This window comes from Crocodylus porosus, unplaced genomic scaffold (assembly GCF_001723895.1).
Source record: "Crocodylus porosus isolate Cpor-Errol unplaced genomic scaffold, CroPor_comp1, whole genome shotgun sequence".
Classification (NCBI taxonomy): domain Eukaryota; kingdom Metazoa; phylum Chordata; order Crocodylia; family Crocodylidae; genus Crocodylus; species Crocodylus porosus.
The window spans coordinates 59,591,486-59,616,670 of NW_017728931.1; the positions used below are offsets into that span (position 1 = coordinate 59,591,486).

Sequence of the window (25,185 nt, forward strand, 5' to 3'; positions counted from 1 at the left end):
GCCACGTGGGGCGGGGCAGGCTGGTGTCGGAGGGGACGTCCGGCGCTGCTGCAGGTGAGCGGGGGTCGGCGCTGGGGTCTGCTTGGGTCGGCCCCGTGGGCTGGGGCACAGCGGGAGGTGGCTCTGCTGCCTGGGGGTGGGGTCTGCAGGGCTCCCATTCCTCGGTTGGAAGGCGGGGAGCACCTTGCAGGCTAACTCAGGGCGATCCACGTGCCTCCCGGGTCACGGGCCACACGCCACGGGGCTCCGCCTCCAGTGGGCTCCCTGGACCCACCCCAGCTGTGAGCAGCCCCCCACTTCCCTCCCACTGCCACGCCCTCAGGGAGACCTCCCCCGCACACACCCAAGACACCCACCCCGTCCTGGTGCTGCTATGTCTGCTATTTCACGGGGCCCCAGCGCCCCTGGTTGTCACCAAGGCAGCAGGAGCAATGTGGGGGGAGTGGGTGGCCGGCCAGGAGTTCTGAACTAAACTTGTTCTTGCGCAGAGTAAGTTGTGCCTCTGCTGGTTGTCTCTGGGCCAGCAGGGATGTGGCTGTGCACCCTGTTCTTCAGGTCCTGTGCTTCAGCAGTTAAATGGAAAACAAAAACACCGCTTGATCAATTAACAGATGGAATATTGTCAAATAAGGTGCAAGTATTATAGTCATGGAGAAGTCAGGCTGGAAGGGACTCCCGAGGTCATCTAGTCCAGTGGTTCTCAACCTTTTTTGTATGAGGACCCATTTGTAAGCATCAATGGCCAGTCCCAACTCAAAGTCCCCTGGCCTTGCCAGTGCCCCTCACTCCCAAGCCACAGACCCCCACCCCCCCAGCCATATGGGTGCCCCTCACTCCCAACCTGCAGCCCTCCCCCTCTGCCTCTCCAGCCCTGCCAGAGGGGACCCCCAGCTGCCCTGGCTGCATGCTAGCTCTGTGTGTGTGTGCGCGCACAGATGCACGTGTGCCTCCAGTTGCCCCAAGCAGCATCTTGCAGGCTGGAATGCTGCCAGCCTGCAAGGGGAATCCCATGCTTTCCTGCATTTTTCTGGGACTTGCTCAAGATCCTTTCAGATATTCTTGTGAACCACTTCTGGGTCACGATCCATGGGTTGAGAAAGTGATCTAGTCCAGCCCCCTGCCTGAGACCATCATATATGAATCTGTAATCTAAGCTCTACCTAAAACTGCTATCCACCCAAACTAACCTGCCACATGTAAAGCTGGGGAGCCAAGGCAGCTAAAGTCCTTCTTCTATGAAACGTTGTTAATATATGCTCAAGAGATCCCAGGGAGATGGCCATACCCCACTCCAAAGAAAAGAACCCCCTCTCCCCCACAGTTTTTTAAGGATGAACATGTTAGAACAGTGAAGGCAGAGACTTTAATCTTTGGTAGCATCCAAGGAAGCAAGCTGCTGTTTACAAAAGCTTATGGATCTCTGGTGCAACTCATAAAGAGAGGGGCATAGTTAGCTATGTTAGTCCGAAGCGAAATAAAAGGTGCTTCAGCTCACAAAAGTTTGCGCTATAGATACACGCACATACAGAGCACGTATGTGTATGCATGAGTATACGTATGTATATGCATGTGTGTATGTGCATGCATGCACCACACACATACACACGCACACATTCACATGAGCACACACTGGTTAATCTATAAGGTGCCTTCAGTTTATAAGGTGCAACTTCACCCTGCTTTCAGGTGGTTAAATCAGTGGTTCTCCACCTTGGAGGTACCACTTGAAAAATGCCAGCTTTTACATATATATATATATATATATACACATATACATACATACACACACAGCCATATATAGCATAAGCTTTCAAGACTATGAAATATCTTGTGAATCATGTTTGTAAATCTTTTGTTGCTAACATTGTATGGCACCCCATGGCACCCTTGAAAGGACCTCAGGGCACCCCAAGGTACCATGTCACCTTGACTGAGAATCACTGAGTGAGATGCTTGTGCTAATTACAGAAAAAACAGATTTCTTAACTGTTATTGTGAAGCAATGAAATCAAATTTTAATCAGTTAAACTGAATTATTTTAATTAACCATGCCAAGTATAAATGTGAATGCTATTTTAAACTGAACCATTCTCCGCCCCAGTTTTATCCCACAACCCCAGGATCCGAACAGTTACAAAATTAAAAAAATGAAATTAAGCAGAAATAAAACAAGCATAGCAACTATAAAAACCACATAGTGTAGTTTTAAGTTCTGTCATGCTAACTAGGCAGCAGGCCAACAACTGTTCATGCGTTATATGTTTTTCATGGTTCTGTTCCTCTTCAGAGATGCCTGCAGTTAACAGCAGATGGCCAGTAGGAGAAGCTCTTCTATGTTGCTGGTTTTGGTTCTTCTTCAGCACAGAGTAGCTCCATCTGGCTTACTGAGGGGAAGGGAAAGGAGGCTAGAAGAACTCAGGAGAGAGGAGCAGGCCAGGGTGCCAGCATGTGTGGATCCTGACTTCTGCAGGGCTGGGTCAAAGAGCCCTCAGTCCTGCCTTTCCTAACAGATGACACTGTGATGCAATAGAAAGGGTAGACTACCACCTATACAAAGACATTCTTGGCTTCTTGGAGTATTTGACTATATTTGACCATGGTCAAATAATGTGCGCTCAAATGATTGGCTTGTCAGCTCCACATCTCCCCTTACCAGTCACTCCAGGAGCTGGGGCTTTGAGAAGTGCAATGGAGTTAGAGCTGGCAACGCTGCACAAGGATTGCACATTTGTGGGTGGAAGCAGTGGGCTTAGCGCCAAACTGATCCCCTGCTGTGATAAGAGCTCCTTAGCCAGCGAATAAACAATCATTAACTTCCTGGAACTGTACACCCAGTCATTGCCACACTCAGTGGAGACTTATTTGACAGGTGCTAGCCAGTTCTTGGTGGCATGGAGGTCCCCTGCTGCAGGAGGTGTGAGAGCAGACCATGGTTAAGTACTAAGAGGGCTATTCTCCTTCCTTCCCCCCTCCACCTACTGCAGGATGGCCACTGAGGCAGGAGACCAACAGCAGCAGCGAGAGCACTTCCGGGCCCAGCAGAAATCCTGCTTCATCCTGGGTGCCTCAGGGGAGACTGGCCGAGTGCTTCTGAGGGAGTTGTTGGCACAGCAGCTCTTTGCCAGGGTCACACTAATTGGACGCAGGAAGCTGAGCCCAGAGGAGGAAGAGCTCTGCATACATGTGGTAGGAGGGGAGGCTGCGGTAATGGCCAGCAAGGACCACAGTCAGGCTGAGTCCAGGGACCCAGCTGGAGTCGCCATGAAGTGGTCTAGTTGCAGCACTGCCTGCTGGGAGCCAAGCCTTGATATGTGCCCCAAAGCACGTGCTGCTTCAGAAAGGCCAGGAGAGGTTCATACAGGCCTGTTACATAGCTATCGCATGCTGCTGCAGAGGAGCAGACAGAGGCCTCTGAGCTTGTTTCCCATCTGTGTGAGTTGTGGCCTTGGGCCTGACTCTTCAGGGAGGAGTATTCCTGCTGGTAGCTTCTAAGATCTTTTTAGACCTGTCCTGGCTTCAGCTCTGACTGCTGTACTGGCAGTCGCTATGTTCTGTAATGTTAGAGGCAGTGGGCCACAGGTGTACATTAGTGGTTTTGCTTTCAATATGATCTTAATAACTGGGTCCCCAGGACAGATTCAGCCAGACTCTGTCTCCCTACCTGAGGCTTGGTGTCCTTGCCATCCTTCATCACTGGTTGGCTCCTGCAGAGATTAGGGTGTTTTATTGGGGAAATTAATGAACGTAGAAGAACTCTGGCTCCTGACCGCAACCAGCATCAGCAGGGCCTGCCTGAGATGGGAAAAGGCCTGAGGCAAAGCTAGAGAACTGCCAGGGGCAGGGAGGAATGCCCCATCTTGGCACAGCCATCAAGCAGGAGATGGTGACTCAATCACATTGTCTTCTTGCAGAACCAAGAGGTGGTCGACTTTGAGAAGTTGGACGAATATGCCTCAGCATTTCAAGGCCACGATGTTGGGTTCTGCTGCTTGGGAACCACCAAAGCCAAGGCTGGAGCGGTGAGGAAAGAGGCATCCGTGGGATCTGGTTAATCCTCAGGGATGGGCAGTATGGACTAGTCCTTAGAGCATAGGTCTCACGGTACTGTGCCTCACTGTCCTTTCAGCACCTCACATCCCCAGCTGCCACAGGGAGCTGTAATGGCTGAGACACTGGACTATGGCTAGCAGCTTGTGCTGTGGTTCACCTGGTGAAAAACGGCTGCTCTGAACTCAGGGAGCATCATAGCAGATTCTCATTTCCAAATGCCTTTGTTTTGTTTTGTGGAGTAGAAAATGTTGCTTTTCCTCCTTTTCTCATGGTTTGGTCAGCTACTTCTTAAGATTTTGCTACTCCCTATGGATCTTAAGTGAGGTGGGATTGGGGGTGAGGTGAGGGGGACTGCATGTCCAGCCTATGGCAGGCAAAACCTAAAACCAGCCCTTCTCCCCTGCCCCTCAGATTGTGTTAACCTTCTTCTCCCATTCCCTCTGTAGGATGGTTTTGTCCGTGTGGACCGGGACTATGTCATTCAGGCTGCTCAACTGGCATACACTGGTGGCTGCAAACACTTCCTCCTGCAATCTTCCCAGGGTGCCGACAAGGGCAGCAGCTTCCTCTATCTCAGAGTGAAGGTGGGTTATATGCTTGGAGGAGACCCCCCAGGGACTTAAAATTACAGGGTCAGAACATACTGAGGGCCAGGAGACTGGGAGCTGAAATCAAATTGAGGACACTTAGCCTGGGTCCTGGCAGTACAGTCTGGGGAATAGGGGTGGCAGGGGAATGTGCAAAACAGAAAACAAAGTGGGTGGGGATAGAAGGGCTTATGGCTGTGTAGCAGTGTAGCCTGGCCATCCCTCGCAGGATTTCAGATCATATTCGTGTGCAGTAAATTTTCTCTTAACCAGCATGCCAGCAGGGTTTGCTTATCATCTGCTGGCACAGTGTTGACAGGTGGATTCCTGGGCAAGGTATGTGACTGTTTCTTCTACACTTTTCTGAAGCCTCTCTGGTCGGGTCCATTTGTAGCCTGTCACACTGGAGAAGGGAGTGACTCCAGCCCATGGCTCTTTAGGTCCCTCTGGTTCTCTGGCCCTGTGGGTTATTCTCTTGTACCTCAGGGGGCTGGACATGGTGTCAAGCAGTTGTTTTTCAGCACCCCGGCCCAAGTGGGGCATTCCCAGCCATCACTTCTCCTTCTCATTGGTGAACTGTTTTGGCAGGGTGAAGTGGAAGCCAAGGTCCAAGAAATAGGTTTCAATCATTTCACTGTCCTCCGGCCAGGGTGAGTGATGCGTAGAAGGATGGCACTGGGTATGGTGGGTAGTGCCCCTGGGTACAGTCCAGAAGGGGAAGGCATAGGGGAGGGTGCAAGGCAATTGGTGCATGTAGAAAGGGAGAGAGCTGCAACAGAGGGAGAGAGCCCCATGTTTGCCCTGGAATTTGGGGTGCAGTTGGGGTGGTCTTCCCTGGCCCATGCTCACAGTCACATCATGGCTGTGTTGGGGTTAGCTGAACCTGGAACAAGGTTTGGGCAGTGCCACAGGGTGGGCAGAGAGTGACCAGGAAGATTAGGGCATATTGTGTTCAGGGCCATAGACTCTAGGAGTCTTGCTGCAGCAGGTTACAGCTGCTTCCACCTCCATTTTGTGCTGTTCTGAGCCTGGGGAAATAGGGATCCTGTCTGTGATTGTCCCTTGAGCTTTGGGGCCCACTCTGGCGCAGACCACACCATTCTGCCTATTGCTGCCATTCCATGACCCACTGGGACATTTAGGAGCTCTTTCTTAGGGCTTACAAGACAGGCTGGGATCTCCAGGACATGGGTTGGCTCAAGTCCTGGGTTGCAGAGGAACACAGACAAGGGTTTCCCTCATCTCCCCACTCTCTTCCCTGCAGGGTGCTGCTTTGTGCACGCCGGGAGTCCCGTCCTGCTGAGTGGATAGCCCAGAAGGTGCTGGGTGCCATGGCACACATGTTCCCAACTGCTTATTCTGTTCCTGTGGCAACAGTGGCCAGGGCGATGGTAGCCAGTGTGCTGATGCCAGATGGTAGTGGGACCGTGCAGGTGCTGGAAAACAAAGCCATCCATGCCTTAGGGGTGCCAGTGGCAGAGCCATGCAAAAAAAGCACAAAGCAGGGGCAGGATTCTGCTTAATCCCACCAGGTTTTCCTTATCTGGGCCAAGGCCAAGGGTGGGTGTAGGTATGGGCTGATGCACTGATGCTGTGGTACCACTCCTGCTGAGATGAACTTCCTGTGTAGAAACTTTTTTCCCCAAGTGCTCCAATTTCCACATACTGGCTTGGATTGTTTTGAGAGTTGGCAGGGCCTCACACCAGCCTGAGCTAGGGATAATGGTAAAAACCTGGAGCCATATGGCTGAGAGGGTTCTGAATTACAGCCCCCAGGTAAAATAGTGTGTTTCCAGTTAAGGGACTTTTTACATACCCCTTTTTGTTGGGGAGTAAAATAAGCCAAATCTGTTGCTCTGATCTGCTCCAAATAAGTCCGATCTGAGATTGCAGCTTGGACAAATTGGCTGAGGTTTTATTTAGTGCTGCAGTGTGGCTTAAGTTGGGGAGGGCATTAGAAACAATGGTTTGTGCACGTCACAAGGCTGGCGTTGCAGATTCTAGAAGAACACACAGAGGGCCCCACTAAAGCAGCCACTGGGGAACTGAGGGCTGTGTGCTGTAGCTAATGGCAACTGAGCAGTACCCAGGACGTGTAAGTTCAGTCTGCCCTCAGCACATCTCAGAGAGTCTCTTTATGATTGTGGACAGACAAAGTGAACACACAGTGCACTCTATTTATAATGCATCTTGGATAGGAACGGGCTTAACTGCCTAACCAACTTCTTGCTTACTGTTTACATTGTAACATGCTCAGGTTATTTGCATTTTTGGTTAAAGGCATAAATTGCTTCATGGTCAGCCCCATGGCCTACTCTGTAACTTAACCATATTCTGTTTACTTGCATGCTAATTGTACCTGTCTGCTTTCTAACTAATGATACTCTATTTTACTGAAGCAGAAACAGTAAAGGGAAACAGCTATTGTAGGGCTACTATTAGAAGCCTGGCAAGGAACAGAGCAGGTCAGTGTCATGGCTGCTCTCTCCCCTTATTTTTCAAGGTTTCTAGTAGCTAGTTTCAGCACTGCCATTAATAGCTATGTAAATGAAGGGAGGTAGTCAGTTTTTGGGGACTGCTAATACCACAGCTGACAGCAGCAGGTACTTAATGACCACTGTTTACCAGGCTTCAGTGCTGTGGCTTAGCACCCCAAGAACTGACTGTCTGCCCTCCATTTTCAGGGCTTCTTGTAGGCAAATCCAGGGCTGCATTCAGGCTACACAAGAGTGATAGAGGAGGTAATCTGTAACAGAGGGAAGGCAGAATAATGAATGCCGATCAATTTAGCTTTATGGAAAACAGGTTATATTAAGCGGAGTACAGTTTGTGATGACAGGATCACAGACTGGTCCATCATTTTCCATAGTCTAGTATAACATTGTGATTGTAAAACCATTACCAGTGTAAAGTGTCATTACAACCTGCATTACATGGATTAAAAACTGGCTAACTTTTATACATCTCACAAAGTAATTGTAAATGGAGAGTCATCATTTAAAGCAGTGGTGCTTAACCTTTTTGCCCAGTAGGCTTCTTTGTCCTCAGATCGGATCTGGCCAGGGGTCCAGATCCAATGCTTAGGGTGGACACAGTGTGGCCCCATCCATCCCTGTGGAGGTTCGGCCAGGGAAGAGGTGCAGGCCCGTGGAACAGTCATGTCCTGATCCAGCTGCACAGGGGAGAAAGGGCATGGCCCAGACTACTGAAGAGAAAGGGGCATGGCCCAGCTCCATGTGTGGAAGGGGGCTTGGCCTGGCTTTGATCCAGCTCTGCAGAGGAGAGGGAGCATGGCCCTGTCCCAACCCAGGAAGAGAACATGGCCTGGCACCAATCTGGCTGTGTGGGGAAGTGTGTGAGGCTTGGCTTCAACCAGCCCCATGGGGCAGCAGGGGAGGTTGGTGGTATTCATTGCCACTGACCCCCTGCTGCCAAACTTCCTGACCCATGAGGAGCCCCATGGGTGGATGCCATGGTCTGTTCTGCCTAATCCTATTCATTATAGAATCACGGGACTGGAAGAGACCTCCAGGATCATCTACTTCAGTGCCCTGTACCAACACAGGATTTCCTGTACCTAAACCAGCCCAGACAAATACTCATAGAGCCTCTCCTTGAAAAGATCCAACAAAAGCAATTCTTTAGCTTCCTTTGGCAGCTTTGTTTCATTGTCTTACTGTTCCTGCACTTAGGAAGCTTTTCCTGAGATCTGACCTGTAATTTAAAGATCTTTATTGATGGTCTGAAAGAAAACATACAATTGTCGCTGGAAGTTTGCAGGTCACGCCACAGTTAGTGGCGTGGAAAATAATGATGGTGCCAGGTCAGTTCCTCCAAGCAATCTTGATTGCTCAGCAAAGTCAATGCATGCAAATATAACTTCTAACATAGCTGAACTTAACACCTGAAATGGGGAATACTGAGGAGAAGAGGAAGGTACTTTCATATATAACTAAGGGGATCTTTACTAGACACTGTGCCTAGTCCCTGGTATCTACACTGTAAAAGGGATGTTGAATAATGGGGAAGGGTTCTGAGAAGAGTTACAAGCAAGGTTTGAGGTTTGGAAACACTACCTCACAGTCAAAGGCTGGAAGAATTCAATTTGTTTACCCTTGAGAAGAATTCAAACTTATTTTAGTGTGGTCTCTAAGCACCTACCTGGGGATATTTCTGATGATAGTTAGCTTCTTACTAGGAAGCTGATGTGAGACAAATTCAAACAAAAATGAGCTGCCTTTTTTAAGCAGTGAAGAAAATTAACTACTGGGACAATCTCCCTTAGGCTGAGGGAGTTTCTCCATCTCCCAGTCTGAAAGCAGAGGAGCTGTTCTTTTCTGAAAGCCATGCTCTAGTCTAAACAAACTGTGTTATGGGTGCGAGGATGAGATATGGGGGGATTCTCTGCCCTGACTGATGCAAAAGACCGGGCTGGTGATTGTAATGGTCTCTTCTGGTCTTAAGATGTATAGCTTCTGACAAGCGGTCACTACAGTAACATCTGGGGAAGCGGGGCTGGGATTGAGAGAAGGCACCTCTAGACAAGGATCTTAATTTCCAGGGGACCATTGGTATGTTGGCTGTGCAGAAAGTCAGGCTCTGACCTGCAGGCTCAGGGTTGTGGGCTCTCAGAGAAGGACCTCTTCTTCATCTCCTCAAGCTTGTGGCATATATGTGCTTATACCCCTTTTGTGGCTGGTAGTAGGTCAATGCCAGCTTCTTGGTTCTTACTGACACAGCTTTTTTGCCAGTTTTCATTGCTGAGTATCCTAGTATCCATCCCCACTGTAGCCCCACAATACTTGTGATGCAAAGGAGAGAAGGAGGGAATGGGAGCTGGGCTTACTTGAGAGGAGGGTTCCCAAACTATCCTAAGCTCAAGACACCCCTGCAGAACACTCTTGAACTTGCCAGGCCCATTGCTGAGGCCCACTTGTGATGCTGCAGTTCCCTCCACACACCATTTTATGTGAATCCGGGCATGGGGCTGACAAGATGCAAGGACAGATAGGTGATAATCACTGCTCCTCTGAAGTAGAACCACTAAGCACTGCCCAATCAAATGGTTGGCTGATTGTCCATGGTACCTGCTTCCTGCACCACCACAGGGGTTCTACATGTACCCAGAGTCTGCCACAGTCCCACCAAGTCACACAGATGTGCATACACTAAGTCATGCACAGAGTCATAAAACTCTGCCCTGTCACGTGCGCAAGCACACAATAGTCATATACACTGTCATTCATGCTTACAGTGGCTAACAGATGTATGCATGTGGCTGTGTAATCACAGGCACAGTCACACAAAGTAATGCACACAATCCTACACAGCCTGTTTGTACAATGTCACACCCGGGTCTCTGAAAACCTGAGAAGCTGAAGGGTTGATGATGTCCAGTCTCTTGGTAGCAATCAGGAAAAGAGCTTTGCACCAGGTGGTTATATCTGTTAGGGTCTCTTCACCCTTCTAGATTAGACCAAAGAGGCTTCAGCTTGCCTTTAAGCAAGTATTTTCCTGCTGGTTACTCTCCTCAGGGCCCCATGCACATCCTTGTTCCTCAGGCTGTAGGTCAAGGGCTTCATCATGGGGGTCAGAGCACCATAGAATAGAGAAACCATCTTGTCCTGGTCTGAGGTAGATTTGAATTGAGGCCGCAAGTACATGAACATGGCTGTACCGTAGAATATACTGACCACGGTCAGGTGGGAGCTACAGGTGGAAACAGCTTTGCTTCTGCTTTGAGCTGAATGGATGCACAGTACGGCCAAGCCAATGCACATACATGTCACCAGGATGAAGCTAAAGGGTAGCAGCAGTGCAAGGACACCAGTGGCAAACACCACCATCTCACTGGCATGGCTGTCAGAACGGGCCAGCTTCAGCACTGCCAGGACTTCACAAGTGAAGTGGCTGATAACATTGGGCCCACACAGGCAAGAGGGCACAGTGAGAGCAATGAGACCTGTCAGCAGGAAGGCACCAGACCATGCACCAGTTGCCAGCTCGATGCACATCCTTCCACTCATTATCAGGGGATAGTGTAGGGGGTTGCAGATGGCAACAAAACGGTTGTAGGCCATAACAGCCAGCAGGAAACACTCAGCCCCAAGAAGAAGGAAACACATCTGGGCACAGCAGCGGTGTAGTGAGAGGATGGGTTTGTCTGTGAAGTAATGGACTAAGGCCTGGGGCACAGGTCCAGGAAGGAGAGGTTGCTGAGGAAGAAGTACTTGGGAGTGTGAAGCTGACGGTCAGCCCAGACCAGCACAAGGAGGAGACTATTCCCCAGCAGGGTGAGCGGGTAGATAGTTAAGAGTAGCCCAAAGAATGGCCTGCAGCATGGGTTGTTGGGACAAGCCCAGCAAAATGAGATCTGTCACTGGTGTTTCATTGAAATCCAGCATGTCATCCTGGGGCAGCATCTGTGAGTTGGAGAGGACATACATGCCTGTGAGGTAAAATGACACACAAAACCCAGTGCTACCCATTCTCACACAGAAACCACCTAACCCCATGCAGCCTGAGAACTGGGAATTACCTCTGGCCACAGTGTAATACTGGCACACAGACAAGATCTGGCTGAAGCTACTTCATCGACAACAACTTTGGATGAAAAAGCTGTGAAGAAAAGTAAAGGCTTTGGTACAACCAGGTCAGTTCCTTGATTTTTGTTTTGTTTTTCAACAAACACTTCCTAAAGGGAATGAAAAAGCAACCAAACAAAATGTTTCTATTCCCATCAAAATGAAACATTCAACCTTTTTTTTAAAAAAAAATAACACGTAAACATTTACAGTAAGGCATTTCATTGATGCTTCCCACATCCCTCCCTGCCCCCTGTGCATTTCATGAAAATAATAAGGGAAAGAAAACCAACCTTCCTTTCTCTGTTCTTGGAAATACTCTTTTTCTGCTAAGCTGTGATCTGAACCTGATACATGAGCATGAGTGAATCCCCTGCTGTAGAGCACTGGGTGGGCAGCAGACAGGGCAGACTGTGCACTGCTCCATGCACCCTCCCCTGCCTTTTCCTTGCCCTTGTGGCACGTCACTACCCTTTGCACCAGGACAATTACTCCACTCTCCTGTACTCTAGCACATGGGAAGCACACCAATGGTCTCTTCCTGCAGTTTCTCACAACTGGGGGCATGTTACTAGGAAGGCTCCTGGAAATGCCAATGCCACATTCCTGCATACAACCTTATGGGCTAAGTATTGTTTTGCCAGCTGGTCTTTGACCCGCCTGTAGTGAATCATTGCCTAAATGTAACTGTGTAAGTTCAGTGTAATTTTCTACTCAAATGCAGTGCACACATGCAAATCAGTCTGACGTTACTGGAGATGTAATGACATTGATTTGCTTATGCTACTTGGTATTCTCCTAGTGCAGGGGTAGGCAAAATGCAGCCTGCCAGGCCATTTTGTCTGGCCCATGGGGCCCCTAAACATTTTAGAAAATTAATATTTATCAGCCCCTGGTTGCCTGTCATGCAACCCTTTGATGGCTTGCCAAAACTCAGTAACCGGCCCTACCACTGAAATAATTGCCCACCCCTGCCCTAGTGCCTGTCTTTACTGACCCAAACACTGACTATTCCACAACCCACATAAGATAGCAGCCTGAATTTGCTGCAACTTGCAATTTGGAACAACCTGTGATACAGTGTTTCGCTTTGCTGTGGAAGACAGGAGTCCTAGGAAGAGCAGCTTTGTCCAGCCCCTGAACACCTATGGATGGGACCCTACTTCCTGTTGAAGTGGAAGGACAGATTTTGGATCTTTCAGAAAAATTCCTAAACTTTTTGTGTAGCAAAACAAATGTTATGTTCCCTGTTTTGCATGAGCTGCCTTTGTTACCCAGCAAGAGCTCCCTGCTGCAGACAGCATACGACAGTGGTTCTCAACCTTTTTAAAACTGAAGACACCCCTCAGAAATGTCAACTCTTAGCTGTCACTCATTTCCTTGTGACAAAAATAATAGACCAATTCTCCTGTTGCAAGTTGCTCAAAAATACCACGATGTGTCAGAATGTTTTTAACACTATGGATTTTGAATATGAAATCTCTCTGGGATTATATTGTGAATCAGGGTTTCACACCTGCCAGTGCTAACATTGTGTGATATCCTGCAACACTTCTGGAAAAATCTCAAGGCACTCCACAGCACATGGGTTGGGAATCACAGATATAGAGAAATTAAATAAGAGCCAGGTCCTATTCCATCTATTAGACACCTATGTGGACTTTTTATTAGACATTGAAACACGATCCTATTCCACCCCGCTTGAGTCCCTGAAAAAGAATGACTGAAAAAGGGAAGTGAGTCCTCTCTGTTTTCAATGACTTTTTGGTGCATTAAAAGAAAATGCATTAGCAGTTTCAGGGACTTGAGTAAAATCCACATAGTGCCAGATCCATTTCCATATATTTGGTACCTAAGTGCCTTGAGACACTGAACCAAGATTTCCAGAGCTTACATGAAATCAGGTAAAGGGGAGCATTTCCAGTCAAGGTTATGTGACCTAGCAGACTAAGTCCTCTTGAATGGTATCATGAATTAAATTCTAGGAAGTAACTTGAGTACAGGAATCATACCATCGAACCAAAGAGCCACCTGGCCCGGCATCCTGTCAAGTAGTGGCCAGCTGTGTGCTCTGCTCAGTGTTCCCCTTGGAACACTCATTATTAACCTGTGTCCCACACTCCTGTGCCTGTTGTCTCTCATGTTGTCCCTAATACTCAATTTGTATGCATCTAGTGGCCTCTCTAACAGAGGGAGACCTGTAGTTTTCAGAGTGGGCATAGACTCACTGCCCTCCACTTCCATAAGAAATAGGCCTGTCAAGTGGTGGATTCATCCCTTGGCTACATCCTTATGAGTTCCTAAGGCACTTAGGCACATTTGAACATTTGATTCAGACTCTCAGTAAATAAATTTATAACTGGAAGAAAGTCCGGAAGGAATGCACGTGGAGGAGACTTTTAATTCTATAGAAGATACAAAGGCAGAAATTACTCATCACTGTTAGCACTTTCTAGATGAAAATTAGTAGCAGGAAGAGCTTTTTTCCTTATGCAGACCTGCTCTTGTCCTATCTGGATAAAATATAGAGCAAAGGCATATCATGAAAAATCATGGGGTGTGGCCATCACTACTCTGGGCAACAGTGCCTGTAACAGGGGTGCAAGTTACCAACAAACATGTCAAAAGCAAAAAGTGAAAAATATGGCCGTCATTTCTTGATGGTAGAAGATAATATCAGCTACAAAGAAGCAGAGTCTGGATCTTTTTAGTCCTTTGGAAGAGAAAAGCAAAGCACATAGGTAGATAATCCCCGTGTCTATTTATACATGTACAAAAACAAACCATTGATGCCAAGACAGTACTGACTACCATACTACAAAAGGGATTCTTCCCAGGATACTGATCCACCTAGGACTGTTCCTTCTTGGTGCTAGACTCAGGCAGGCTGATTAATGTTGCTGGTGTTAAGAGTATGTCTCTAGTAGACCTTTTAACTGCTCTTTTACTTCCACACATTGAGGTGAGTGACCACAGCCAAATGCCTCTGCTCTCCAGAGCAAACTCTGTGATTCAATTTATAAGCCACTGGAGACTGTCACCAATCCAGGGTCACAAATCTTGTGCCCCTAAAACCTTTTATAATCCAGACTAATTCCAGACCTCTGGATGCCAGGCCACAGTGATATCTGGCAGCTCCCAGGAGCTATGCCTTAATGGCTAGTGAAGAATCCTGGTAAGAAAACTGGCTACAGCCTGGATTCAGCAAAAGTGTTGGAGCATCTTCTTCCCATTGTGCTTCAGTCCCCATTGACCTTCAGATGAACTCCTGCATGTGCTTTAAGTGAACTTTGGGCACAAAAGCTCTGCTGATTTAGCTAAAGGAGAAGGCTCAGGCCCTGGGTATGCAGGTTCCCAAGTGGCAGTGAGCTCACCCACTGCATTCCCAGGCGCTGCCCATGCCTCAGCTAATTGTGGGGGAAGAGGGACACAGCACGCACAGCCCTGCCTTCCACACACCCAGCTCAACTGTCTCTAGTATTCAGGAATTCCCCTAGGGATAGGTCATCCCAACACACCTGGCTCAGTTCCAAAGATAAAGCTGGGACATGGCTACTCCTCCAAAGATGGTGGAATCTGTCACATTTTTGTCACTCTCCTTAAGCTGAGCTGCTACTTCAGCTCTCCTCCTGCTGATAGTATCACCCAGCCCTTACAGCCAAACCCAACCACCCCAGGAAAATTACACCACAAGAATCTGAGCAAGAGAACAAAGGTTCAGCCCAACTATGACCAGGGTACAAATTAAACTCCAACTCTTGTGGGGGTCTGCAGCAGTGGCAGCTGGAAGGAACCACCTCTGCCACCACCTGAGCTGCTTAGAAAGACATGAGGTGGGCCAGGGGCTCTCATCTCTTATGGGGGAATCAGCCCTCCCAGGCCCCCCATATTTTGAACCCTGAGTATGACTTAGGATCAGTGTCACACTCATGCTATGCCAAAGGAAGATAACAATGAACACTGCATGCTTATCACACTCTCTTCTCAGGGAGTTTCAGCCCTAGGATCTAAGAGCACTGTGACAGAGAGCTGTCTTTGGCTGCATTTTTTTTTTAAATATACCGGTAAGTGTGTCCCTGTCAAATCTTGCTGGATTTTCCTTCTCTGGGGATCAGCTCCCCCTCCCTTTACTCTCCTGCCATGACTTGATGTTACTTGGTTCTAAAGAAGGAGGGAGGCTGACCCACAAGTTATCAGACAAGCTCCAGGCTCACCACCCATAGGACAATGAGGTGTTGCCTTAAAGGCAAAAATGCATGCTCCTACCTCCCCTTGATGTGCCCCATGCCTCACAGATGTTTGTAAATTTCTCTTTATGTTGGGGTCTCAGCCACTGTGGGCTTACCCCCCCCCCCCTTCTGGCTAGGCCTGTCAGTTAAAACCCACTAATCAGGGCTTGGCTCCAAGGCTCTTGCTCTGTAACGCGCTTGGGCTCAAGGCCCTCCGTTCCATATTCTCCTTGACACCAGGCCTACTGGCCCTTCTACTCTGTGCATCCCTGTGGTGCCAGGCTGTTGGGGCCTCGGCCCCGTCCGGCTTTGCCCCTCTTTCTATAGTTAGGGCCTTTCGCCTAAGTCCACCCACTAGGACCTGGCTTCAAGGCTCCTATCTCCTCTTCAAGTGATTTTGGGCTCATGGCCCTAGTGCAGCAGGGCTTCTTGACCCCTCTATCTCGGTGCCCCTTGGCGCTAATGAGGCCTCCTCCACCTCTACAGCCTCAGCCACAAACCTCTGGCATTTTACCATCAAACATAAACCATAGGCTCCTATGGTCATATAATGAAAATAATAAAATATAATAGGCAAAGTGCCCACTTACTTTATGTGACTGTGCCTCTGTCTTGTAGCATGGCATATTCTTCCCAGAGAGGCTGCCGCAGCTGCTCCATAGTATCACAAGTCTCCCTCTCTGCTGCCCCCCTGGCCTTGTCCACTTGCAATTTATATGGTTCTGGCCTTCCCCTTCCTGTCACGTGACCAGCTGGCAGGGCTTGATCCTTAACCCCTGATCAACTGGCTGGCCACACATGGAAGATTCTGGATTTAAAGGGGCTGCCCTGTTTCTTGATAACAGGGGTAGGGTTCCCTGTAACAGGCACCGAGTAGCATCTAGACTGATTCCAACAATCCTTCAGGCTTTACATTCTCTCACACGCTGGCCCTCTTCCAAGAAGTTCAGGAATCTAGGCCAGGATAGGGGTACCAGCATTCTCAGCCCATGAGTTAATTATGGAAGAAATTCTGTTTCTAGAACTAATTGCTGCAAGGAAAAACTCAGAAACATGACTCAACCATAACTGTCATGGCAATGCTGCCTGACACTGTGAGAGCCCAAGACAATCTCTCTAGATGTGTCTACACATCACCATATGGCAAAGTTGCTATGGCCGTACTAACTGTCTCTACTGCACCACGCACACTGCACACAGTTAGATTTTGCCACTATGTTGCTATACCAGGGGAGCATGTTGCTATGCTGATGTAGCTGCCAATCACATGTAGATCTATGTGATCTCTACATTTCTGTAGCATGCTGTACGGTGATGTAGCACATTGTTACTTTACCGTAGGGCGATGTGTAAACACATCCTCTGAGATGGGGGAGCAGTCTCAAATTTAACCTAGTGCAGTGATAGCTGCCTAAGTCTGCAGAACACCTAATAATTGCTTTTAGGGATGTTAAAGGGATGTCTCCTTGTGTCTACAGAAAGTCTGAGGCAATTACTCCAAAATAGGGGACTTGCTTCTAGAGTGTCATGACATGGCAACTCCAGAGCATACTGCCCTAGGCTAGGGGAAATCATGCCAAATTCATACCAGCATGGGAGTGGGCCTACACTGACATTCTGTTGGTTCAGGGACTGGTGTAGACAAAGTCCCATAACCTGCAACCTCAGGAGGGGAGGGCCATGCATATCTTTCACCCAGGGGGACCTAGGTTCTCTAGGCAGACAGAGTTGTGATGGTGGAGAGGGAAGTCCCAGACCAGCTACACTGGATGAAGAAACAGGCCTTGGGACTATGCCAAGTAGGGCTGAGAATACAGCTCACAGGGATCCAGCCTTGTAAGAAACCTCACCATGGTCTCCCTAAGTAATGGTCTATATTCACATACACATGGAGCCCATGCTACATTTATGCACACAACCAGGTCCATATATCATGATCATAATTCCCAATATTAGGGTCATATTAAGCTCTACACACCTGTAAATGCTGTTGTTCTAGTCACCCAGATACTGGGGATGGTCCCTGAAATTCCTCTGAGCCCTCACTTGCACAGTTCTCATATCACATCACATCACACACATCCTGGTCCCTACCCCCTCCTCTTCCCTCCATATTCTCTCTCTCTCTCTCTCTCTCACACACACACACACACACACACACACACACACACACACACACACACACACACAAAACCATGTTCACACATTCAGGCTTTGGCCCTCAGACCCAGTATCATAGTCATACATAATCCAGAACTATCCCCTATGACGTTATACCATGGTTATGTAAACCCTGGTCTCTACCCTCCTGCTGCCCAACTTCATGGCCATTCACACTTGGGAACATGCCTGCAGAGCACATATACCATAATCACACAGATGACTGTGCCCTATCCCCCCAGAACCTGTAATACTAAATCTGCCCTTCCCCCCAGCCACTGTATGCCTCAGGCCCCACCTACACAGTGGGGTTTTGGTATGATATTTTGGAGTTTAGGTAGTCAATAAAAGATAATGCCTGGGGGATTTGTTTGAGATCTCACCGATCAATGTAGATTTGAGTTATGGGGATGTGGTTTGGGGCCAAAATCATAAAGGCATGGTGGAACTATTCATAAGTGGTTAGAGTCTAGCTGATGATATAGTGAAAGGGCCTGAGGAGGGCATCAGAGTCTGAGTGGTTGAGGTATGGTGGTCTGGGTGGCTGATGCAGGGAGAGGCTGTGGGGAGGAGGACTGGAATCTATGTGTTCAGTGCAGAGTTGGGCTAAGGGGAGGTGGGTAGGGTCTTAGCAGGGCAGGGCTGTAAGGGAGTACTTTGGATCTGAGAGACCGGTATAGGGAATGAGGAGGTGAGTTGGATTGGCATGGTGGATGCAGGGCAGTACCATGGGAAGATGGCTGAAGTCTAAGCACTCTGTGCGTTGTTGTTCCACTGAGATGTAGTTTGGGACTTGAGTGTCCAGTGCTGGGCTTGTTTGTGGGGATGTTAAGATCCGAGCGTTTCATGGAGGTTGGAGCTGTAGGGAGTTATTTATGGTGAGGGTGGTCAGTACAAATCATGGCGTTGGCAAAATGGTTTGGGATCTGGGTGGTCCATGTAGGCTGGGTCTGTGGTAATAGGTTTGCAATCTTGGTGATTAAGGCAGAGCTGGGCTGTGAGGAGCATTTTGGGGCCATTCACAGGGATGCTGTTAGTGTCTGGGATCTTGGTGGCCAGTGTAGAGAAGGCATAGGGAGATGGTTGGAGTCAATAGGTTATGGTCCCACTGAGTGCTGAATTGGGGTCTGAGTGTTCAGTACTGGGTAAGAGTGAGGTGGTTTGAGGTCAGAGTGGTCAGTGCAGAGAAGGGTCATGGGGAATGGTTTGAGTCTGAATGGTCAGTGCAGGGAGGTGCTGTCAGGGGAGTCTTGAAGTCTGCATGGTCTGTGTAGAGCAGAGGCAGGAGAGACTGGTCTATGGTCTAGATGACTGGCATATGGCAAGGCCTTGGAGAAGAGGGTTTGAATTTCATATTGTTTAAAAGATTGGTTTAGAGTCTGTTCGGTCAACACAGATTTGGAACCCAGTGTGCAGTCAAGGTTGTCTATGGTGCAGCTTTGGCTACAATGAAACGATTCAAATAGCTGTGGCCAAGTGAGACCATGAGGTAGCCTAGGAATGTTTTTGCAAGATAGAGCCAAAAGAATATGAAACAGGGTCAATGAGATCTTTATTTGGTAGGGCTTTTGGTAAGAGGCTTGGGTATGGGATGGTCAGTGCAGGGTGAAGCTAGGGGGAATGGTTTGGGCTGAGTGTTCATTCCAAATGAGGGTGTGGGAAAGGGTCAGTGTTTTGCAGCTAAAGTAATCTATGTGTGAATGCCATGGGTGTTTGAGTAGTGGTGCCATCAGGCAGTTGTTTATGGCCAGTGTAGGGTGAATTGTGGAGGGGTCACTGAGGTCTGAGTGGAACGTAGAGATGTAACTCTACAAGTTGTCAAGGAAGGGGTGGTGCTTTTCAGTAGGCAACGTAGGATCAGAGGTGACCAATGCTGGGTGGAACTATGGAGCCAAGGTGGGTTTTTGTATTCAAAACAAGTAGGGGTCATGGTAAGGTGGTTTGTGTCTGAATTATTCATGCATGATGTGGTCATGAGGTGGTTATTAAGGTCTGAGTATTTGAAGCATTAGTGGGTGCCCATCTAAGCAGGTCTGTGGTCAGAAAGGCTGATGCAGGACAAATCAATAGGAAGGTGACTTTGGGAAAGGAGAAGAGGCTGAAGGGTCAATGTTGAGTTGCTCCATAAGGAAATCACTAAAGGATGAATGTCCATGAAGGTGTGGCCATGGAGAGGTACTTTCAGGTCTGGGAAAAGTCTCAACAAGATGGTTTGTGGCCTAGGTCAGAGGTTCCCACTGGGCTGCGGCAAGTTGCTGCCAGGGCATAACACGAGCCCCCTGCTTGGTCCCCCACCTGTCTGCCCAGGCGAGCAGTGTCCACCACCAGTGGTGACATGCGGGCTTAAAGCTGAGGGGTGGGGCAGCATGGTCTGCAGCACAAAAAAGGTTGGGAACCACTGACCTAGGTGATCCATGAAAAAAAAGGATCTTCTGGGGATTTGCTTGAGGTCTCAGTGTTTAGTAATGAGGATATGATTCAGGGTCTGTAGGGTGAGTTCTCTGGATTGTTATTAGGGTTTGAGTATTTTATTCAAAGTAGTGCCAGTGGAGGATGGTTTGGAATCTGTGTAGTCAATACAGGATACATATGTGGACAGATAGCTAAGGTCTAGGTTGGCAGTGCAGAAAAGGACAATAGAGATGTGGCTTGCAGGCTCAGCTGTTAATGTAGCCTTGGGCAGTGGGGGCATTATTGTGCTTGAAATGGTCCAAGGATGGTGAGACCTTGTGAAGGTGGGAGCATCAGAATGGCCAATGCTAGGTAAAGGTGTGAGTAGATCAAGTAGGAGTTTAAGTAGCTGATTATCAAGGGGCAGCCTCAGAAATATTAGGGTCTTCTGTGGGCATAGGGATTAGGGTCTAGTTAACTGATGCACCATTGGGCTATGGGGGTATGGCTGGGGTCTGAGTGATCCATAGAGAAGGGACAGGAGTCTCATTAGGCAGTTCAGGATGGAAATGTGAGAAGGTGTTTGGGATCTGGATGGTCAGTATAGGTCAGGGGTTTTCCTGCTCCCAGTTCTTACCTAATAAAAAAAGAGAAAAAATGACTTTTAAATTGGAAGGAAATTTCCCAAATGGTTCTTATGCTGAAGAATGGGTTATGTTTGTTAAAAATAGTTTTCATCTTTTATCATCGCAATGGGAAGTTGTCCTGTCCTGTGCGGTGTTCTGATAAAGGGACCTGATGAAATGGGGGGGCAGTTATTTCTTAAGGGATTGGCTTGTGTGGATGCAGGAATTGGCAGGACTTGCTATGGCCATCAGCTTTCCTCAGCATTATTTTCAACCAAGTGGGTATGAAGACTGGTAACTATGCGTGTGAAGATCATTGTTATGTGAAATGGTGTGCACAGCTTCGTGAGATTCAGGCCAGTCACTCATCCAAAATATCCTCAGAGTGACCCTTTAGAAAGTTTCAGTTATCCACTCTTCAGGTTTACTCTTGGTGCTGAGGTTCGTTTGTCCCCTCAAGGTCACAACAGAAGGACCTACTGTGTAAATTTACAGCTTGGCAGATGCTAATTACTAGCATGGGGCTTTGTTAGCTGAAACATCCCAGGATGCTCAACTTCTTTAATTATCACACTCAGAAAACTTTTCAATAAGCCTCCATGGACATTATTAAAAGTTTGTGCAAATTTCTAATGGGGAGAGTTTTTTTGTTTGCCAAGTCATCAAACTAAGTTCTATTTGGAGATAGATGTATGGTGCTTGGTCCTTAAAATAGACAACAAAATCTCCAAGGCTCACAAAACAAAGGGAAACAATCCTTTGCTGATTAAAGCAGGACAAATGTAACCCTAGAGGAAAATTGTTTTGACAGAAAACTTTTTCCAAAGGAGCACCTGTTTATTTGGATTGATTTATACAGTAAATATATTTTTCATCCTGAAATAGAAAGTTGTTGGGCTTTGCAGATCAGTTTTTTTGCAGTTTTATTTGATGGTCAAGACTATATAGTGGGGCATGGCACTCCCAGCCATAAGGGGCAGTAGTTAAGGGGTCAGGTGTTATACTAGGATTGAGAGACTTGCATGCATTCATTTAACCCAAAACCCTAACCTTAACCCCAAACCTAACTGTAGCCTCAACTTTAAATCTAGCCCTACCAATAACCCGAAGCTAATTCTAACCTTACCAAGAACCAGTTAAAAAAGTATAAAACCTAAACCTCAATCTACTGTTATCAAAATCAGAACCATAATCTGACATAAACAGTATTTTTTATCCTAAATCTAAACAACAATCCAATGCTAATGCAGAACCTAACTTTTGACTCTTAACCTACCCCAACATTTACACTCACCCTTACCTTAACTCTACCCCTAACCGAAGCCGTAGCCTAAACCTAACCCTAAATTTACTCTTACCCTGATAGTAATCTAGCTCTAAAGCCTACCCTTAATCCTAACCATACCCCTCATCCTAATCATTTTCTGACCCTCACCGGACCCAGAAGTTAAGGTTAACCCAATGCTAATAAAAACCCAACCCTAATCCTAATTCTAACTCTAACCCAAAGACAACTGTACTACTGTGTTTAATCCTTAAACTAACCCTAAACATTTTGCAACCCTTCTCCTAACATTAAAATCTAACCAAAATGCAAACCCAAGCCTTAATCCTAGTCAGCATTGACCCTCCAGTGGGTTATCAATGCCAACATTCGGGGGACCATCAGGATTTGGCTGTGGTACAGTTTTTAAATGAAATGCAAGCAATGGGGTAGGGCACCAAGTTAGTGAGAGGGGTGGAGAGGGAAAGGGAGAAATAAAAATAGATGCCACCATCGGTGCATGATCATGCCAGCTCCACAGTAAAAGCCAGAAGTGGTTACTGCCCCCATGTGTTGCAGCTGCCCTGGACACCCAACTCCCTGAGCACAGGGAAAGGAGGAAAAACAATGTAGGACCCTAGTAAAATAGAGCATGAGCTACAGCAAGCATATTCCTTTCAGCTTTGATTTTGTGCACCTTCTTTCCACTTCCCTTTTGTGAAGTGGCTATTGTTTCATCCCAAATTATTTTCTTCAGTCTCTAAAATTACTTTCCCATCTTGCTTTATCCTGTCTCAGAGTTCCCAATGTCTCAGCCTCTTGTTCTTCTTTCTAGCCCCTTATCTTGTATCCTTGTGACTCATGTCCTCACCTCCTCCCTCGCCATCCCAGCCTCTCTTGTACCATTTCCAACACATCTTACTTTTTCAGCTCATCCCTTTTTTGCCTTTTCATCTCACCCTCTCTCTTTTTTCAAATCGTCTTATCCTATCACACCTCCCACTGAGGATCTCCTGCCATTTCTTCTTTTCCTTTGGCCTCAATTTATCAAACTTATTTGCATCCCCCATAATCTCTTATTCTTTTCATTCAGATAGTTCTCAACTCATACCACCCTCTTATCTCTTGCTTTCCCCCCTTTTCCTGTTTCATCCTCCTTTCTCCTGTCCTATCCTCAATCTAATAGAATGTTGTCACCTGCTAAAGTTGCCTTTGCCTCTTTCAATCACATCCTCTATAATTCTGATTTTCCTCTGAGAGGTTGAATTTTTAAACCTGCAAATATGTCCTTGCAAGACAGATACTTATATTAATACTTTTTACATGAGTGGAATGAGATCTATCTGATGCCAAGCCAAAGCTAGAAAGTTTCCAAAGAGGACATGGCATAAGTACAGAAGAGATTAACTCAAGAAGTCTAATGTTGACCTTGCATCTTCTCCCATGCAAGGCAAGCCCTCTACCACCTAAGAAATTCCTTCATAATTTCCTCTTGAGAGCTCATGGATATGATGTGCAAAAAAACCTGTGTGACTGAAGAAGAGTCTCAATTGGTTAGGGCTGCAAGGAAACAGGAAGAATTGGCAGCTCCAAGTGAAGTAAACAGACAGCTGATCACTTCTTGTCACAGATTGTGTTTCTCTTTTGAGCCCCCAACCAAGAGGCAAAGAACAGGTATGCAGTCATGTTTCACAGGAGGAGCCAATTCCACTGATGAAAGAGGTGAAGCTCTATGCCTCAAAGAGCGGGGAGGGCAGATTATGGCCACCACTCCCAAAAGGAAACAAAGGGTAGTGTTGATGACTTCCCTTCTATGGAGGATAGAAGCATCCATCCACTGACCTGACCTTTTCTTTCAGGAGATCTGCTGCATACCAGGAGCCTGACCAGGACACTCTGGAAACTGACTGAAGCAGACTGTGCTCCTGGGGGGTTTTAATTAGGGATATTTACTTGAATGACAACATAGGATGGCATAGACAGCCCAGCAAGTTATTAGATTTCCTAAGGGATAACTTTTTTGAATAGGAGTGGAGAAGCCAACTGCAGGAAAGCTCTTCTTGATATTCTTATTAAGAGGGAGGAATTGATAGAAAATATGAAGATGGAAGCAGCTTGACAACAGTGATCACGAAAATGGGAGGATTCATGACTCTGAGGAAAGAAAGGAGGAGGAACAACAGTGGGGGGGGAAAAAGAGACATTGGACTTCAGAAGCTGGTTAACAACAAAGAGAATAGGTTAACGGGATGCACAAGAGACAAGTCTAGTGGGAGAGAGGAATGCTGGAGACTTAGCTTTTCTTTAAAGAGCTAGCATGCAGGGCACAAGTGTGCTATTTCAGTGTGAAAGAAGGATTGGAAGAACCTGCTTAGCCAAGTCATGAGCTATTCAGTTACTTGGAACAAATAGAAGTCTCAGATAAAGTCTGAGATAAGTGGAAACTTGGCCATTTTACCAAAGATAAGCATGAGAGTACAAACTAGGGCTGTGCAAAGCTTTGGGTGCTGATTTGATTTGGAGGAGATTCGGTCCAATTAGGTGGCCGAGTCTCTGAATACAAATCAAATCAGGGGACCAATTAAAAATTCTGAATCAATTTGAAGATCTCCAAATTGATTTGAAAAAGATTCCACGAGCTTTGGTGATTTGGACAGTCCCCTCCTGCTGCAGCAGGGAGTTGAACCTGGACTCCATGCTAGTAAGTAGAGGGTGGAGGAAGGGGGGCTGGAGGAAGGGGGAGGGGACCATGAGGGGACCCCTGCAAGGCTCCATCCCCTGCCTGCTCCCCCAGCTCCCCTACATGGCTGTCCCACACGGCCCAGCCCCCACTTGTTTAAAAAAAAGCCCTGACTTACCAGCTGCTGCCAGGCGGGGGGCAATCCCTGCTGCCCCCCACTGTCCCTCACCACATGTGAGACTCTGCCACAAGCCCCCTGACCTCCACCTGCTCCCCCAGCCCCCCCATGGCTGTCCCACCCGCTCCCCACCCAAACCTCAGACTCACTGGCTGCTACAGCAGCCTTGGGGCTTCTGGGGGCTCAAGATACGCAGCACAGGGCAGTGGGAGGCAGGGGGATCAACTCCCTCCTGGCAGCAGCCAGTGAGTGGTGGCTTTTTTTTTTTTTTTTTAAAGGGCCAAAAGCGAGTCCTGCAGGCGTTCCCATCTCGGCGCTCTTACGATCTCGGTTCAGCAGGAAGATTGTGGCAGAGCTCCCCATGCAATGTGGGGCATTGGGGAGAAGGGGGGATTGCCCCCTGCCTGGCAGCAGCTGGTGACTGGGGGCTTTTTTT

At 47.7% G+C, this 25,185-nt stretch overlaps 2 protein-coding genes across 2 annotated transcripts; one reads left to right on the top strand and one right to left on the bottom strand.

The window, feature by feature from the left end:
* On the top strand, nucleotides 1–7,609 carry HTATIP2 (HIV-1 Tat interactive protein 2). The gene is made up of 6 exons (XM_019545158.1): nucleotides 1–54; nucleotides 2,985–3,186; nucleotides 3,912–4,019; nucleotides 4,497–4,634; nucleotides 5,226–5,287; nucleotides 5,902–7,609. The coding sequence occupies exons 2-6, from the start codon at nucleotides 2,986–2,988 to the stop codon at nucleotides 6,158–6,160; spliced, it is 768 nt and encodes a 255-aa protein (XP_019400703.1). The 5' UTR covers nucleotides 1–54; nucleotide 2,985; the 3' UTR covers nucleotides 6,161–7,609.
* LOC109316809 (olfactory receptor 13H1-like) lies at nucleotides 6,278–11,217 on the bottom strand. The gene is given in 3 exon segments (XM_019545157.1): nucleotides 6,278–10,833; nucleotides 10,836–10,963; nucleotides 10,965–11,217. Coding segments are annotated over 3 exon segments (1,014 nt in total). The 5' UTR covers nucleotides 11,153–11,217; the 3' UTR covers nucleotides 6,278–10,135.
* Nucleotides 11,218–25,185: the final 13,968 nt, after the last annotated feature.